This window comes from Diabrotica virgifera, chromosome 1 (assembly GCF_917563875.1).
Source record: "Diabrotica virgifera virgifera chromosome 1, PGI_DIABVI_V3a".
NCBI lineage: Eukaryota > Metazoa > Arthropoda > Insecta > Coleoptera > Chrysomelidae > Diabrotica > Diabrotica virgifera.
The window spans coordinates 233,071,250-233,090,177 of NC_065443.1; the positions used below are offsets into that span (position 1 = coordinate 233,071,250).

At 31.7% G+C, this 18,928-nt stretch overlaps 1 protein-coding gene across 2 annotated transcripts in view; it reads left to right on the forward strand.

The window, feature by feature from the left end:
* Nucleotides 1-18,928, forward strand: part of LOC114333079 (uncharacterized) — a 212,749-nt gene that overhangs the window by 87,609 nt on the left and 106,212 nt on the right. For both annotated transcript variants that reach the window (XM_028282914.2, XM_028282906.2), the window contains one exon: nucleotides 7,587-7,751. In XM_028282914.2, the coding sequence (XP_028138715.2) occupies nucleotides 7,647-7,751 (105 nt within the window). In that variant the 5' untranslated portion in view covers nucleotides 7,587-7,646. The remainder of the gene's footprint in view (nucleotides 1-7,586; nucleotides 7,752-18,928) is intronic.

Consider the following 18,928-nt stretch of genomic DNA (forward strand, 5'->3'; position numbering starts at 1 on the left):
ACAAACGTAGACAGCAACCATTCTTGCGGTATTATACCAGTACTATATATTGTATTGAATATATGCAATATTACTATGGTTACGGATTTATCATTCAAAAGCTTCAGCAGTTCTGTAGGGATTTCATCAGGTCCGTTTGAATTTCCATTTTTAGCGTTTCTTATTGCGTATTCTACTTCTTCTTTCAATATGTCTGGCCCAGTTGCATTGATTATCTGAGTTAAGTTGTTTCTATCGTCTTCAAATAATTCATTCAGGTATTCTGTCCATCTTTTTATTTTATTCTCTAGATCTACAATAAGATTTCCATCTTTGTCTTTAAGTTTACCTATTTGGCATTTCTTTATGCGTCCTGTTATTTCTTTTACTTTTTTGTGCATATTGAACGCATCGTACTTTTTCTCATAGGTTTCCATTTCTTCACACTGTTCTTTAATCCACGCCTCTTTGGCTTCTTTTATTCTCTTTTTTATGTGTTTGTTTATTTCTTTGTATTTGTCTAGGTAATTCTTCATCTTTCTTCTTTGTTCCATCAAGTCTAGTATGTCCTGTGTCATCCACCCCTTGTTCTTTGTTGTCGTTTTTGTCAGATGTTTCTTTCCTGCTGTTTGTATAGCTGTATTTATGTACTTTAATTTTTGGTTAACGTTATCTGTATCGTTAATTTGTTGTTGCACTGAACTGAGGTTTTCATTTATTTCTTCTCCTGTTTCTTGTCGTATGTTTTTGTTTCTAAGTTTATCTAAATCTAGTGTCTTTCTGCTAATCTTTTTTGGTCTCGCCTCTATCACAGTAACTACCGGGTTATGATCTGAGCCTATATCAGCTCCTGGGTACGTCTTAGTACATTTAACAGCATTACGATACCTCCTTGCTATCAGAATGTAGTCTATTTGATTTCTCACTATTTTTTCTTTGGTATGTTGTGTCCTCTTAGGCCTTTTAGGCCCTAAAAGCATGCAAATAGATTATTAGGAGGTTTTAAAAAAACAAGCCGTAATTTTTAAATTTTTAAATATTTACTTCGTTTTTCCTTATCATCAACATCATCATCCCCTCCTCCAGCCTTTTGCGTCCACTGCTGGACATAGGCCTCCCTTATTTTTGTCCATTGTGCTCTATTTTGAGCACTTTGCATCCAATTTCTTGACATTTTCTTAAGATCGTCAGTCCAACGAGTAGGTGGTCTTCCTCTACTTCTTTTGTCTAATCTCGGCCTCCACTCAAGTAATCTCTTCGTCCACCTCTTATCACTGATTCGGGCGACGTGTCCGGCCCAGTTCCATTTCAGGGTGGCAATTCGGGAAATTACATCGGTGACTCCTGTTCTTCGTCTTAAGTCTTCATTTCTAACTCGGCCACGAAGCGATATAGTCAGCATTGACCTTTCCATTTTCCTCTGAGTTATTTGCAGCATTTTAGAAGTTGTAGCTGTCAATGTCAAATTTTCGACACCATAAGTCATCACAAGAAACACATATTGATCAAATGTTTTACGTTTTGAAGAAATTGGAATATCGCTTTTAAAAATGTCTTTGAGTTTTCCATAGGCTGCCCATGCTAGGTTTATTCTTCTTCGTAGTTCGCATGACATGTTTGGGTGTCACTTATGATCTTTATTTCGTGTCCAAGGTATATGTATTTTTCCACTAGCTCTACTTCGTTGTCTCCAATATTAATACACACACCAAAACAATCTAGGGGACACCTATATTAACAGCTTTAAATCAATGTTAGCTACAAATACAAAAATAAATTTATGATTTTAATATTTATTGTTGTTTTTTCGACTATGGTATTTCTAAAGGAGAACTTGTACGGTAACGCTGAGAAGAATGGCTATAAAAAATAAAACAAAACTTCAGTATCCGTTTTTGGCTATAAGCTAAGAAGTAATATTTCTTTATTGATACTTGATTTTCGATGTCTATGTGGATTTTTATTTAGTTTTGCAATTGCCAATAATGAAGAGACACTATTTATATCGCGAAATTCAGTGGCGTTCTATCGGGATGCTTAGACCTGGCAGAAGTCAAAGAGACGTTGTTGAGGTCCTCCACACGAACAGTAATGTCACTAATTGTTTGTGGTTAAGGTTTCATGAAACTAGTGACGTTGCTGAACGTCATACCGTATAAGGATAACCAACCAGATTGAAGACCGTTTTCTTAGGTTGCAGGCTTTGCGAGATCTCACTATAACTGCATCACAATTACAAATAAGGCTGCAAGAGACTCAACAGGTGTTTGTAATTTGCCAAACTATTAGAAATAAACTGCATGAAGTAGCTTTAGATGCTCGTAGACCCGTGAGAGTGTCTCTGTTATCCAGAGGAAATCGCGCTCGTCGACTTCAGTGGGCACAAGAACACGCAAATTGGATTAGACGTGAGTGGGTCTCTACTTTGTTCACAGATGAGTCTTGATTTGAAATTGCACCAGATACGAGACTGACAAGAATTTGGAGACGATCTGGCAATGCTGAACGATTGGTCGCCGCGCAGAAGGTTCACAGTCAGCAAGGCGGCAGTACAATGGTATGGGGTGGCATCACTCTTGGTGTAATAACCAATCTCGTTTGTTTGGAACGGTTTATAAATACAAGAGACTACCACGATATTATTCTCGAACCTATTGTTGTACCCTAAGCATAACAAGCTGGTTCCCAATTTCAATTATTGCACGACAATGCGCGTCCACATAATGCCAGGGTCTTGCAATCATTCCTCGAAGACAACGAAATTGAGGTTTTATCATGGCCTACACATTCGCCAGATTTAAACCCAATTGAGAATGTATGGAACATATTGGGCAGATGCATTTTATAACAAAATATAGCGTTCAATACAAGACAGTAACTGTTTTGAGGGCCTTTCAATGGAGTGGAGCAAAATACTGCAGAAAGACACTGACCATCTGATCATAAGTTAGACTAACAGATGTAGGGCAGTAATCAACAACCGTGAAGGTCATACACTATACTAACTTAACCTAAAGACTACTTTGTTGGGAGTTAAGGGGCAATAAATTAGAAGTTCATGTAGCATTGTACAGATCTTCTTGAGGTTGTATGTCGTCTGCGAATTTCAAATTTGTTAATCTTCTACCGTCAATATTCAGGCCTCGCTCTTCCCAGTTAAGTTTTTTACACGCATATTCTAGTACTGCGGTAAACAGTTTAGGCGATAAGGTATCGCCCTGTCGAACTCCTCTGGTCTGTGTTTTTATGTAGTTTCACCGACATAGTTGCGTTCTTGTATGTATTGTAAATTAACCTTGTGTATCGGTAGTCAATGCGGCATGCTTGTAATGCTTCCAGAATTTTGTCAAATTTTACTGTGTCAAAGGCTTTATGGAAATCTACAAAAGCCAAAACGAGTGATCGATTGTATACGATAGTCTTTTCTATTACCGTTTTAATGCTCTGTAGTAGTCTGTAGGTGATCATTTGTTCCAAATCCGGTACGAAATCCCGCTTGCTTCGTTTTCTGGGGTAGTATAATATTATATTATCACTTGCCACTTATCGATACCAGGAATTACCAATTAAATAAAAAATTAGGCCTTTGGATATTTTTTTTACTTTTTTAAAAATATCTTGTGATTAATTCATGACAATCATAATTATACTGTGAATATCAACATGCTTTATGATGACAGATATTATAGAATATTAGTAATTATTTTCTTGTTGTGCTACATCTATTTATATTTGCAATTAAAGCGAAAATTTTTGTTTTTATGCCAGTGAATGTTTAATTATAAATTAAGTTTGTGATTCATTAGGAGAGGTCGTCGAAAAATAAACTCATTAGTGTATTTTTAATACAATAAAAAAAAAAGAAAAACATAGTCATTCTGTTTAAAAATAAATAAGTTAGTTCATGTTGTGAGATTGCTTCCGTATGAAAAAATTTCTGATTCGGTTTTTTTGCGGATTCTTGTTCAACAATGTCCCATTTAAACAAATCAGAAGGAAGCCGGGCTAAATGTTTGGATAGAAATCGAACACGTTGCCTGCCATACGCCTTTCTCAAAAACTTTCATGGGGCGCCACACCATAAAAGTTGTTTTTTTTTTGGGGTTATGTCGGTAATATATGACTGATACGATAAATTTTGAATACCCTTATATCACTCAAAATTACGCTACAGTCTATGAATTTTTATAGGGGATTTTGTAGTTATGGCACCCAGTGAAATTTAATTAAAACATTCGTGGCGTTACAAAAAAAATATCTTTTATCGCCAACCGTCAGTAAAGTCATTCATTATTGTACTCATTTGCCCTTATTTGCGGCAGTAAAGTAACACTTTATTGTACTGAAAGAAGAATTTTATTTTACCTGCCGCGATTAATCAATTAACCGAGATTGAATGTAAGTGGTCGATGGCAGTAATCGAATGGCGAGTATTTGAGTGGACTTACAATTTATTTACTTTAATTATTAAAAATATTGTGCGCAATTTGCGATATTATCAATTAAATTTATGTCAAAAAGTGAAATTCTGTAGTATTTTGTAATTACATTCATATAAAATAAATTAAAACTTTACCGATTTAGTAAATATTCAATATTGATAACTATTGATTAAAAATCGAAAGCGGCCATCTTGCAAGTTATCTGTCATCACCGTCATGAAATTATTATGACGTCTAAAATTTAAAAAGTTCTTAAATTGTAAATTGCAAGTAAGTGTTAAAACCAATTACAATTTATGTTGGCAAATATTATTTTATGTCAATAAAACATATCTTAACCGATTTGTCAAATATACCAGCAAACGAGAAGTGAACTCAACCTTCCCAGGGATATATTTGAGCTTCTTAGAGACAATACAAATATCAACAATATCATACAGTTTTTAAAGGAAATAGGAATAAAAGACATTTAATTGTATCACAAATTTTTCAGGTATACTTTTTGTTAGTACATATGTATTTACTTAATATTACAATCTCTATTTATTTTTAATATGTATTTTCCATTTTTGTCGTTTATAACCCCAGTGGTTCGGACGACATTAAATTTAAAAAATATATATGTTGGCGATAAAATTTTGTATGCACCACGTCAGTAAAGACTCCTTATCGAACTCGTCTGTTACTCGCCTCGCTCGCTCTTCTCGTAATATCAGACTAGTTCGATAAAGAGTCACTTTACTGACTTGGTACATAAATAACTATTTCTTGGATTTTTTTAATTTGGCCTCCCATGAAACAACGCTGTAACTCATATATTACTGACATGGCCTACTCCAAAAAATTTCTGTCAGTTCATTTTGGGTAACGTGGCAGGTGATGCCGTGGCTTCGCGGCTTAAAAGTCGAGTGGATGCGCATAATTAACAATCAAAATCAACGGTCTAAATTGAAATAAGCCTCTATTCTTTTCAGAATCTTGAAATTGAATATTTATAACTTAGTACTACTATACCTCAAAAACTATCAACTTCAGAGAAAAATTAAAAGAGCCATTTTTTATTTAGAATATGTAAAACAATCTAAAAAAATATTTTTCGGAGCAAAAAGGGTGATCTTTTGAATTTGCTTAAACAATTTCTGCCCAAAAATTTCGCCCGGCTCCCTTCTGATTTATCTGAAGTTGACATTTTTGAATCGGAATCGGCAAAGAAATCGAATCGGAAAATTTTTATACGGGAGCAGCCTCACAACATGGACTAAGTGAAAATAACAATTTTCATCAAACAAACTAGGAAAACATTTTAGTATTGCTTCATTGAGCAGAAGCAATCGTTTGATCACAAGAATAAAGTGTTACTGTTCTTTTTTTGTGTTCAAATTTAAAGTACAGTGGAACCTCGATAAGTCGGATTAATCGGGACAGCGACAGATCCGGGTTGTCGAAAATCCGGGTTAGCCGGAGAATATGGTAAAAATTAATAAAAAACGGGTGTACTTACAGATAAACTACGTTATAATTACAAAAACATGAAATAAACTGCTCGTCAAAAGTTAGGGATATAGAAAATTCTGCTGAATTCTCATAGTAGATTTTTTCGTGAACAGATTAACGGATTCCGCTAATTTTTTTGTATTATTTTAGATTTTTCTTTAGTATTTACACAGTTATGCAAAGGTTTACTCAAACTTTTTTTTTTGCACTTATAACGGATGGAAGAAAATAAATGTTTTTCTTATGTTAAGTTTGAGACAAGTAAGGACAAGGTACAAATGTGAGTATACATCGAAATCCTATTGTACTTTTATGTTTTGTGAACATTTTGTTTTTTTAATGTCCCTGATATCTTAAGAAACAAAAAAATAGACGGTTTTGTAATTTAACATGTGGTTTTAACCGAAATAAAAGTTTGAGACACCTTGTAGGGAGAAAAAGGCACAAAGGTGTATACCTCGATATTATGTTGTAGTCTCATATTTTGTGAATATTTAATTTTCTCAATTTCTCTAATATCTTTAATAACAAAGAAACTAGACGGTATTACTCTTTAATATGTGTTTTAACTGACGACATGCATCACATCACACATGTGAGACATAGAAACACATATTGTTGTTGTTTATTTGGGTTTATATGACTGCGGACACTAAATCCATTCGCCAGAAAAACAGACGGATTCCGCTATTTTTTTATTTTAGATTTTTCTTTAGCGTTTACACAATTGTGAAAAGGTTTACTCAAACTTATTTTTTGTACTTATACCGGGTGTAAGAAAAGAAATGTTTTTCTTATGTTAAGTTTGAGACACCCTGTAGGGAAAACGAGGTAAAAATGTGAGTATACATCACAATCGTATTGTAGTCTTATGTTTCGTGAACATGTTGTTGTTTGAATGTCCCTGATATCTTTAGAAACAAAAAAAATAGAAACACATATTAAAGAGTAATACCGTCTATTTTCTTTGTTATTATAGATATCAGAGACATTAAAAATAAAATATTCACAAAATACGAGACTACAATATAATATTGAGGTATACTCAACTTTGTGCCTTTTTCTCCCTACAAGGTGTCTCAAACTTTTGTTTCGGTTAAAACGCATGTTAAATTACAAAACCGTCTATTTTTTTTGTTTTTAAAGATATCAGGGACATTCAAACAACGACATGTTCACGAAACATAAGACTACAATACGATTGTGATGTGTACTCACATTTTTACCTCGTTCTCCCTACAGGGTGTCTCAAACTTAACATAAGAAAAACATTTCTTTTCTTACACCCGGTATAAGTACAAAAAATAAGTTTGAGTAAACCTTTTCACAATTGTATAAATACTAAAGAAAAATCTAAAATAAAAAATAGCGGAATCCGTCTGTTCGCGAAAAAATCAACTATGAAAATCAGCATAATTTTCTATATCCCTAACTTTTGACGAGCAGTTTACATCTGCACAGTACATCTAAATTACGTACAGTCGTGTACAGTATTGTTTATTTCTTGGTAAAAACTCAGTCAAAGTGAAAAAATGTTTGTTTTGTCTGATGAAAATCGGTCCGGGTTAGCCGGACTTCGGGATATCGGAGGCCGACCTAACGGGGTTCCACTGTAGCTACAATATTAATTTATGTTCAATTATAGTAAACTAAATATTTCATTTTTTTTAGATATCCTAAAATAGAAAAGGCACAACTGAGAAGCTGATATACTAAATCTAAAACTTCAACATGTCTAAATCACAAGTAGCTATTCCCGAAAACAAGACTGTAGCTCTTGGAGCAGGAAACAGGGAGGAAGAGATAGAAGAAACGGAAGAAACCACACTATCAGAGGTAAATTATTTTATTACTTTTAATAAATTCAATTTTGAAAATTTATCTCTAGATCAAATAAACTCTCTAACTATTGAGGAAAATATACAGGTTTGAGATAAAGTATGGAACTAAGTAAATATATTTAACCCTTAACTACTGACGCGGATCTTTCAGAACGTAGACAATGACAAGCGGTATGTCATACCGTTGCCTATTCTCGTTGTTTGTTTTCAATACGAATTTGTCTTATATCATTGTAGTTGTTTTTTACATAAACTACGGAATGGTTGCTCACACTGTTGTAGAATAAAATACTGCTCCACATAAAATAAACTTTATTTTTTCAAGAACATTATAAACGCATGCATAATATTAAAAAAATGGTGAAGGTTCTTACAAAATCCTTTAGAACTGTATTACAAAAAAAACTAGCATTATAACTAAATAATTACACTTTTTTAAAAAAGAAAATTTTAAAAATAAAACGTTTTTATTATTTATAGGAGAGAATATAAAATAATTTGATAATATAAAATGCTTAAAATTCCAAAAATTTAACTATAATAAAAAAGTACTTATTATAATAACACGGTTTTGTTATACAGTGCTAGTCAAAAGTCCGTACCTCCCCTCGTATCTTTTGAACGGTTACACCAATAATAGTGAAATTTGGAAGGAGGAAATAAACTGACGTAGGCTTCTTACCTAGTTATGACAGGTGACGTAATAGTGACAGATGACTTTACAGCGCCACTGTGCCAGATAATTTTAAATGGGACCTTATGGCAAGTGACACCTCGTTTGAAAGGTATTGCAAATACATAGTCAGTTATACTAATTTTGTTTAAGTTTAAGCTAATTTTGATAAATAAATGAAATAAATATGAAATTGTAGTTTCGCATTTAATTAATAAAAATTCAAAATTCCGCCTATGATTACTTGTCAAAAAGGTTGACGTTGACGTAAAAACTACTAGAGAATTAAAAAACGTCAACTTTTGCGAAACTAAATTCGAAACTACAATATTATATTTATTTAATTTATTCACCAAAATCAAAATAAACTTAAACCCAAAAAAAATTAGTATGACTAAATAGGAATTTTGAATACCTTTTAAACGAGGTATCACTTGCCATAAGGTCCCATTTAAAATTATCGGTCACAGTGGCTCTGTAACGTCATCTGTCACTATTACGTCACCTGTCATGACTAGTTAAGAAGCTTACGTCCGTTTATTTCCTCCCTCCAAATTTCACTATTATAGGTATAACCGTTCAAAAGATAAGAGGGGGGTACGGACTTTTGACTAGCACTGTATACAGGACACAACATGTTTCGAAAGAATAAAATACGAATTTTTAGTAGGTGTATTAACTGTTAAAATTATAATTTCAAAAATTACACTAGTATAAAAAAGTACTTTTTATAATATCACGGTTGTTTAAATTGGTATACAGGGTGTTTGGTAAAGAATGGTTCCTGAGGTTAAAATAGACCGATTTAAGCTAACTTACCTTAGTACAAAGTTTATAATAACCGAGGTACAGGGTGTCAAAGTTAATTTTTTTTATTTATTATTGAATATTTTCTGACAGGTATGAGATAACAACATGAAATTTGGCATGTGGGGGTTTTTTGGGTCGGGAAAACTAAATTCCCTACCAAAAATTATGTATTGCCCAGAGGGCGCTACATACGCCTTTCAGCACTCATTTATTACGTTCATTTTTTTATCCCTCACTCTGTATAATTTTGACATTAAAATTTTTATTCTCCTATTAGTTTTACTTAAAATAGATACTTTTTCATCTCCCTAAACTCAACCGTTTTCGAGATAAACGCATTTTAAATCTGCGATACACCATCATTTTTAGCATAATATCATTGTAGTTACACCCGAAAAATAACTTAAAACCATAATAATTGTGCCAGTTCTCAAATTTATGTCATTGCATTGCAAATTCCATTTGAAGAAATTTGTGAAACATTTTTGGATAATTTTATGGTTTTAAGTTATTTTTCGGGTGTAACTACAATGATGTTATGCTAAAAATGATGGTGTATCGCAGAATTAAAATGAGTTTATCTCGAAAACGGTTGAGGTTAGTGAGATGAAAGAAGTATACCTTTTTTAAGTAAAACTAATAGGAGAATAAAAATTTTAATTTCGAAATTATGCAGAGTGAGGGATAAAAAAAATTGAACGTAATAAATGAGTGCTGAAAGGCGTATGTGGCGCCCTCTGAGCAATGCATAATTTTTGGTAGGGAATTTAGTTTTCTCGCCCAAAAAATCCCCACATTCCAAATTTCATGTTGTTATCTCATACCTATCAGGAAATATTCAATAGTAAATAAAAAAAAAAGTTTAACTTTGACACCCTGTGTCTCGGTTATTATAAACTTTGTACTAAGGTAAGTTAGCTTAAATCGGCCTATTTTAACCTCAGGAACCTGAGGTTAAGCTATGGCCCATTTTTTACGAAACACCCTGTATATAATAATTATCTTGTAAAATATGAATTTTAAATCAACTATTAATTATTTTTTAAAAAAATTAAAGAAAGATACGCAACAGCCGTGTTCGAACTAGGGAACTCTCGATCTGCAGTCTAATGCCACTGACTCACCATCAATTTGTAGCTATCGATTTATTAACGTACCTACTTTAAAATATCATTGCATTAGTCACATTTTTAAAATAGTCTGAAATAAAAAAATCGATTTATCCATACAGGGTGATTGATTAGTGGGGTAAAGCTCCGTAGATCCGGTATAGTAATAGATAGCAGTAAAAGTTAATAACAAAAATTGTAACCAACTTTGATTACAGATTGATAATCAGTAATCATAAATTGAAATCTATTGGAATTAGAGCATGGAGAAGCGTTGCCAGAGACAGGGGCGAATGGAGGATGGTTCTGAAGAAGGCTTTGGCTCATAAAGAGCTGTAACGCCACTGATGATGATGAATCGTAAATTGTCAGTTTTGGACAATTCAGTCATGGCCTGCCTAAAATTTGGATAGATTTGGATCCATAATTAATAATTTGCTCTGAAAAATGAAAATATCTCGAAAAGTAATAAATTTAGACATAGGGAATGTTATATAAAAATTAAAGTACGGTAATGGTACTTTTCGATAGTGATATAAAATACAGGGTGTTTTATTTAAAATTACTGAGAAAATAATGTACTTGCGTTTTGACTCACCCTGTATTCAATATAAATAAAATTAGCAATATCGATTGTTTATGAAAATTTTTACAATAAATAAAAAAATATGGCATTAATAAACCATTGCCGTTGTGCTTATTTTTATTTATAAAGGGGGTTAAACTTGTTACGATTTTCATATAAAATCTGTTATAACTTTGTAAATACCCTGTATAACATACTAAACCTTTATATTTTTGTAATGGAGAAAAGAAGATTTTGAATATAAAATAAAATACAGGGTGTTCCATTTAAAAAAAAACATAACTTTGATCTGTCACTATGTTATCGAACACCCTGTAACATTCTAACTAATTTTGTAATGTAAAGTTAAAAGTTGGCTACAATTTTTGTTTTTAACTTTTATCTCTATCCATTACTATAACGGATCTACTGAGCTTTACCCCACTAATCAAACACCCTGTATAATAGCAGTTAACTATTGAATTGTTAGCTAGTTCTAAGCTATTCTGAAAATTTCAGGTACCTAGGTAGCCTAGAACTATTTTTAAAATGGATTACCAAATTTGCGGAGACCGTGACAACAACCAAGCCAAGTATATAAAAACGATTTAAAAAATAGTAAAATAATGTTGAAAGTATGTACTTGAAAGTAGAAAACTGGATGAACTTGCTGCCATACTAATAGCCAAAGAATACTGAATGGTCTGCTTTTAACTATAGAAACTACCAACAATAAGGTCTAAAATCTACTAAAAACTACCAAATGATACTGCGCATGCGCCATTCCAAAAAATGGTTTATGCTATCACGCGAGAACTAATATTACAAATGCGCGGTTTAAAGGTTTAAATGTTACCACTTGTTCACAATGGACGTAACCATAAAGGCCGCGTCCCACCATCAAATAATTTGATCAAACTGGTTTGAGCAAACTGAAAGTGACAGTTAGTGACGTCACATCCTGAGTGTTCATTGTGGATAATAATGAAAAATTTTAATTTTAAATAAAGTACAAACAAGTTAGACAACTCAATACAAAAAATTTGATCAAACTAGACTGATAGTGAGAGCACAGATTTTTAGAATTTCAAAAAAACTGCAATTGTGACGTCACTTTGACGTACTTCCGGAGTTTGCTCAAACTGTTTGATCAAATTATTTGATGGTAAGACGCGGCCTTAAGATGAACGTAAACCTTATTATTTCGTAAACCGTAATTTGTACATAATTTTATGCAGCGTTCACAATAGACTTAAATTTTACGCAAAGACAGGCTGTCTTTACGTAAAATTTAAGTCTATTGTGAACGCTGCATAAAATTATGTACAAATTACGGTTTACGAAATGATAACGGTTTACGTTCATCTTATGGTTACGTCCATTGTGAACAAGCGCTTAAATTGGTATTATAGATCATAGATGTCGTGAATATTTATTACTTATTTTCTGTTTTTTTTTCTTATTATTTTTACTAAGAAACCAGGAATTTTGACAATTTCCTTTTGAATCTAATCTGGAATTTACTCACAGATGTCTCTGTCTGTAAAAACTACTAGAATCTACTAAAGATTTGGTCCCTACTAAAAATTGTTAATTTACATCGAAAATCTACTAAAAAAGTAGTTTTCTACTAAATATGGTCACACTGTATAGAAACATAAACACTGGCATGCGGTACGTGCTACCGCAAGAAAACTTTACGTCAACGTAACTCAAACACTAAACCATACTAAAACTGCAGAGTTTGGAGCAGATACAATTACACACCACTTGAAGGTACACAGATGGTTTTCTAGAAATCTTTTATTAAAGAAGTTTTAAAACAAAATATATTTTCGGCCGGGTATGGCATACCGCATGTCAGTGGTTAAGGGTCAAACTGATAGTCATGAAACTTGTAATTACCATGACATAATATGTCATAATAATAGCGCATCTAAAGCAGTCGTTTTTGTTACTACTCTACTTCCGGCTTCACCGGGAATTCCCTTAACTTATTTAATTTAATTGGTTCTTATATATTTTGCAGATTTTTGCTTAAAAGACGTTATTACCCCCAATAATTTCTACATACCAACTTTGATAGAAAAAATTTGTAGAAACCAAAACGTCTCGCGGAAATTTTAAGTATAATAATGCACATGTATTGTAATTTCCCCTCCAGCTGTTTCTACACTGCCAATCTCAATCGTGTAGGTTCATTGTTTCCATTGCTCCACCTACTTTTCTCTTAAGTATCTTCAATGTCTTTTTTCATTTTGCAATTTTGTTTATGCAGCTTCCTGTGTCCAATTTTCTGAGATGAGTTTTTCTTATTTATTATCTACTTTTGAGACCCGTAAGTCAGTATGTATCTTTTCTTGGTATTCTCTATATTTTCATTTTTATTTCTCCCGGAATATTAATAATTAGTAGAAGAAAATTCAATATGGAATATACGGGTCACTTGTTGCTCGTCTAACATGTATCGCCCATCAAGAAATTTTCAATTTTATAAACTTTCAAATGATCATGAAAAATTCCATGCTCGCATACAAACCTTATAGAACTATGCTTGTGTCTGACGAGAAATATATTGAATATTTCATTAATAGGAGATTCTGACCAATAGAAAGCTACAGAAATAAAAATTACAGCGATTATTTTTTAATGATTTTAACTTCCAATCGTATAGCAAGACTGTTGATGACGTGTTTAATTCTGTCCAATCAGATTATTATTTCATAGGTAATTTTCTACTGTGGAAAATTAAAGCGAGAATTTTTTTAAGTAGATTGTTTCTGTTTAATTGCAACAAGTTTCCTAGTTTTGACAACTGTCACATTTAAGAAAATATCCATAATATACTTTTATCTACCCTATGTCATATTATGTAGAAATTTTTAGTTTGTGAAAACTGTCATTAAAGATAGCAGTGCGTGAAGGGTTTAAAGTGTGCGTGAAGTAACAATGTATTTTAAATGGGATTTACTTTTTCGCACTGTTTTTGACACACTTTCATATAATCAAATATCCTTAACTTTCGCGTTGTCATGGTGATGACATAATGAACAATAAATTACAACAACAATTTTGACAGTTTTGTGGTTTGAAAGAAATAAGAATTTTTAAATGTCAAAGTTCTAAAAATTGTAAAATAGAAATGAATTCCAGTGACGAAGAGTTACAGTTTTTTTATTTGTTTATCGTAGATAAAATATTGTATGAAACTTTACGTGAAGTACTTTTTGCGAACTTACGCGATGTATAGCACTCGCTCCGTTGTCGCTCGTGCTCTAAACATCTCGTGCATTTCATAAATAACTATTAGTTCTGCATCTCTAATGTCAAATTGTCACGAGGAGAACACAAATAGGCAAATTTAAGCGCTTGATTTACTTCGGTAAGATTATTTCATGAATAAAACTGTATTTATAATTAAATTAACTAATATTTTATTAATATCTTCATCTAAATATTTGCTAAACTGTGCTTTTCTCTTTGACAACTTGAAAAATGTGTGTCACATTAATTGAGATCAATGTCACTGACTGTTTTTATAAAAAGACTTGAGTTTTATATGTAAGTATTAAAAAATAATGTTACGAATATCACACGACAGTAAGAATAAATAAGAAAATAATGCTTCATTTTTTGTCAAATTTGTTGTCATTGTTGTCAAACAAAAAATTTTCGAAAAACTGTCGCATTATTGTCACTAACTCTCTTGTGATATTATACCCGATAATTTTTGATAATATCCCGTCATCAAGCATTACATCAGATACCCTTTGTTACTAAGCAAAAATGAACATTCAGTGACATTAATGACAATTAATGTTTTACAACTTGTCACAGAGAACACCAATAAATCAATTTATCATACGTTTCAGACGTTTCAATTGTCAGATGACGCTAGTCACCTAATCCATTCACGTTAGTTGCGGTGTGGGGGATAAACTCTCGTTGTTTGTCACTTGGAGTATGGAGCAGCAGGCCTACTTCTCTCCGATGAGACTCCAATAAGAGTCGAAAATCGTCGATTCAGAATGCTGGACTGCGCTCCGTATTCTAAGTGAAAAATAAGATTGTTTTGCCTTCGCATTGCAACTGAATAAAAATGGTATACATTTTTATTTTTATATTAGTATTACTCCTATAGAGTAACTCGATCCATTTTCCGTTGGAACTTTACCAAGCTACAGACGTGGGTTGTGAATTGCATAGTGTAAAATTCATTCCTTTTTGTTTTCACTGCAGCATTCATCTGGCTTGCATATTGTAGAAGCCTTGGAGGTGTCACCAGGGAAATGGACCAATAAGTTTTCAATTTAAAAATCTTTTAGTAATATTTTTAATATTCTTCAATATTATTAATGTTGCTATAAGGATTGAAAACTTTACCTTTCAATTGCCAGATGACGCTAGTCACCTAATCCATTCACGTCAGTTTGCGGTGTGGGGGATAAACTCCCGTTGTTGGTCACTTGCAGTATGGAGCAGCAGGCCTACGTCTCTCTGATGAGACTCCAATAAGAGTCGAAAATCGTCGATTCAGAGTGCTGGACTGCGCTCCGTATTCTAAGTGAAAAATAAGATTGTTTTGCCTTCGCATTGCAACTGAATAAAAATGGTATACATTTTTATTTTTATATTATTATTACTCCTATAGAGTAACTAGGTCCATTTTCCGTTGGAACTTTACCAAGCTGCAGACGGGGGTTGTGAATTGCATAGTGTAGAATTCCTTCCCTTTTGTCTTCACTGCAGTATCCATCTGGCTTGCATATTGTAGAAGCCTTGGAAGTGTCACCAGGGAAATGGGCCAATAAGTTTTCAATTTAAAAATCTTTTAGTAATATTTTTAATATTTTTCAATATTATTAATATCGCTATTAGGATTGAAAACTTTACCTTTACCTTTTTATTATTACTACCTTCCTCAGGTGTTCCAGTTGTAGGTTTTTTTTGCTATTATGAATCCTATGACATATAAATATATTCTGAGACAAAAAATATAATGTGTGTGTACTTTGTACGCACGTAAGAAATTATACATCTATTATATGATTTCAATGATTTTAAACAGTTTATTTGTATTTTATTTAAATATTTATCTAATTTTTATACTACTTTCCAAAAAATTTTCTTAAAATAATGCCAAACAAAAAAAAGATAAGGCAAGGCAACAACATAATGTCTTCCCAAACAGTCACCTATCCAAAGCATAACCGCGTAGTTCACAGAAATAAGGAAAAAAAATAGCCTGTTGGTGACACAACCCCCTCCAGGCCGAAACCAAATTTTTTGAGTAATATGGACATCTATAATAATAACCTATATGTTTCCTGCAGCCGATTTTGATGATATACATAGTTATAAACAAATGAAGATCAAAAAACGGTAAATTTTCGCTTTTTTCGTCTATTACTAAGAAAATAGGTATTTTAAACAAATTTGAGAGTAAGAAACTCATAAACGGTATAAAAAAACTTCAATATGGCGTTTGCTTAATATGTCTCTCCTTATTGGTTGCTTAGAAAATTGCAAAATAAATCATAAATTTTGAGTTATTATAAATATTTATAACTTATGTAAAAATTAACTTAGAACCTTCTTATTATACGGAATGCTGAGACTTATGGTGCTTAATTCATACCCTAAATTTCGAAGAAATTGGTCAAATAGTTTAAAAGTTATTTAATTTGTTTTTCCCAAATTTATTTTTTTTTGCAGCACTGTAAGTCAGAAAATGATGAAGCTACAGTAATACTTTGGATAATTTATGAAAGAAGGAAATTTACAGTATTAATTTAATTAAAAAAAAATTACAAAAAAAATTATAAATATTGCAAAATTATTTTGCAAAAACATGTGAATTAAATAAAGGGGGGGGGGGGCTAACTTTGTCCCTAATTGTCCTAGGACAGTTGTTTTTCTTTCTAAATGTGTATAAAAATTCAGTCTTTCTAAATATGAAAAAATAATTTTTCTACAGGTAACGGTTAAAAAGTTATTCTAATTGTTTATAAGTAAGCAAAAAATCGACATGTTTTTTCAAAATAATTTTACACTGTTTAAAATTATTTTTTGTCATTTATTTTTAATAATGGTAATAGTATAACTGTTCTTCTTTCATAAACTGTCCGAAGTATTATTGTAGCCTCATAATTTTCTGACTTGTAGTGTTGCAAAAAAATTAATTTGGGAAAAACAAATTAAATAACTTTTAAACTATTTGACCAATTGCTTTGAAATTTAAAATATAATTTAAGTACAAGAAGTATCAGCATTCTGTGTAATAAGAAGGTTCTAAGTTAATTTTTACCTAAGTTATGAATATTTTTAAAAACTCAAAATTTATGATTTATTTTGCAATATTCTAAGCAACCAATAAGGATGGACATATTTAGCGAACGCCATATTGAAGTTTTTTATACGATTTGTGAGTTTCTTACACTCAAATTTGTTTAAAGTGCTTAACTTTTTGGTAATAGACGATAAAAGCGAAAATTTAGCGTTTTTTGATCTTCATTTGTTTATAACTATGTATATCATCAAAATCGGCTGCAGGAAACATATAGGTTAATAATATAGATGTCCATACTACTCAAAAAATTTGGTTTCGGCCTGGAGGGGGATGTGTCACGAGAAAAATCTTATTTCTCTGGACTAGCGCTGGACACTACTTGTCTACGGTTATCACTTATCGGGCGACAATCGGTGTAAGTCAGTGTGCTATAGCCGTAGCTAGGAACCAATAGAATAAAAATGATACCAAAATTAATTATTTTGACAGATTGTACAAATAATATTAAGATTGCTTTTTAATTTTTTTTATCATATTTTAATACTTATTATCCTATTCCCGGCGAAAATTATAATAAATATAATTTATTAAAAACATCAATATATTTTTTTCACACTACTTTATTTGCACTGATACATACTAGACCAGGGCGCATCTGTAAAAATATTAGTACATTTGGACGTTGAGCGGTGACTCAAATTTTTTTGCAGAAATTACTTGCAAATAAATCAAATAATAATATTTGAGCTATCCTCCTTCTCAAAAAGGTCCGGAACATTGTTTAAATAATCAAAATGTCAAAAAATTAAGGAAAAATTCGATTTTTTTCTTGGTTTTTTGATTATAACTTTAAAAGTATTCATTTCCGAGAAAAGTTGTACTGACATAAAAGTTGCGTAATTAAATTTCCTACCACATAGATTTGGTTAAAATTTTAAAAAAATAGTCACCATTGTTGCAAAATAGCAATAATTGTGAAAAAAAACATACAAAAACAAGTATTCGCATTTTACGTTTTTCAACCATTTATGCTACACTTAGGACCTTCATATTTCACCATGAAAAACGTAATGATACAGTAAAATAATACTGTGAATTTCGTTAAGATGGGTTCAATAGATTTTCCAAAATAAATTTTGCAATCCAGCTTTCGTAAAAAAAATTCATTTTTTCAAAATGTTACAGGACTGAAAATAAAGCAGATAGCAAGTTGAAAATTTTTTTGCATATAGAGGTGTACTGTACCTTTCATTTGCAATTTTGCAAAATTAAAATCGATTAACACCACGGCGTCAGGAATTTTTTTAAATAAACATCAATTATTGGTGCTACGCGCAGGACAGCGGATAGTTTGCTCTGATTGGGCATTCCAATGACCTTTGATAATGATTGATACATTTTAATTTTTATTACATTTCGATATAAATAAATAAATTTGTTTATTGCAAAATAAAAACACATACTCTATCTTTTGAAATAACACTTTTATTAGCAAAAACTTTCTTTGTTCATATATTTTAACTTAAATAATAAAAGTTTATTATTTTTAAACATATTCAATTGTTTAAACAATATTTCACAAACAATAATAAAATTAGTTTGATTTTTGTGGAATTAAAATATTAAAATACAACAAAATATTGAGTAAGAAAATAATATATTAGATATAGATTGGAAGAAATTTTGGTGGAAATCAACTTGTGTGAATCGAACACCGCTGTCTTGC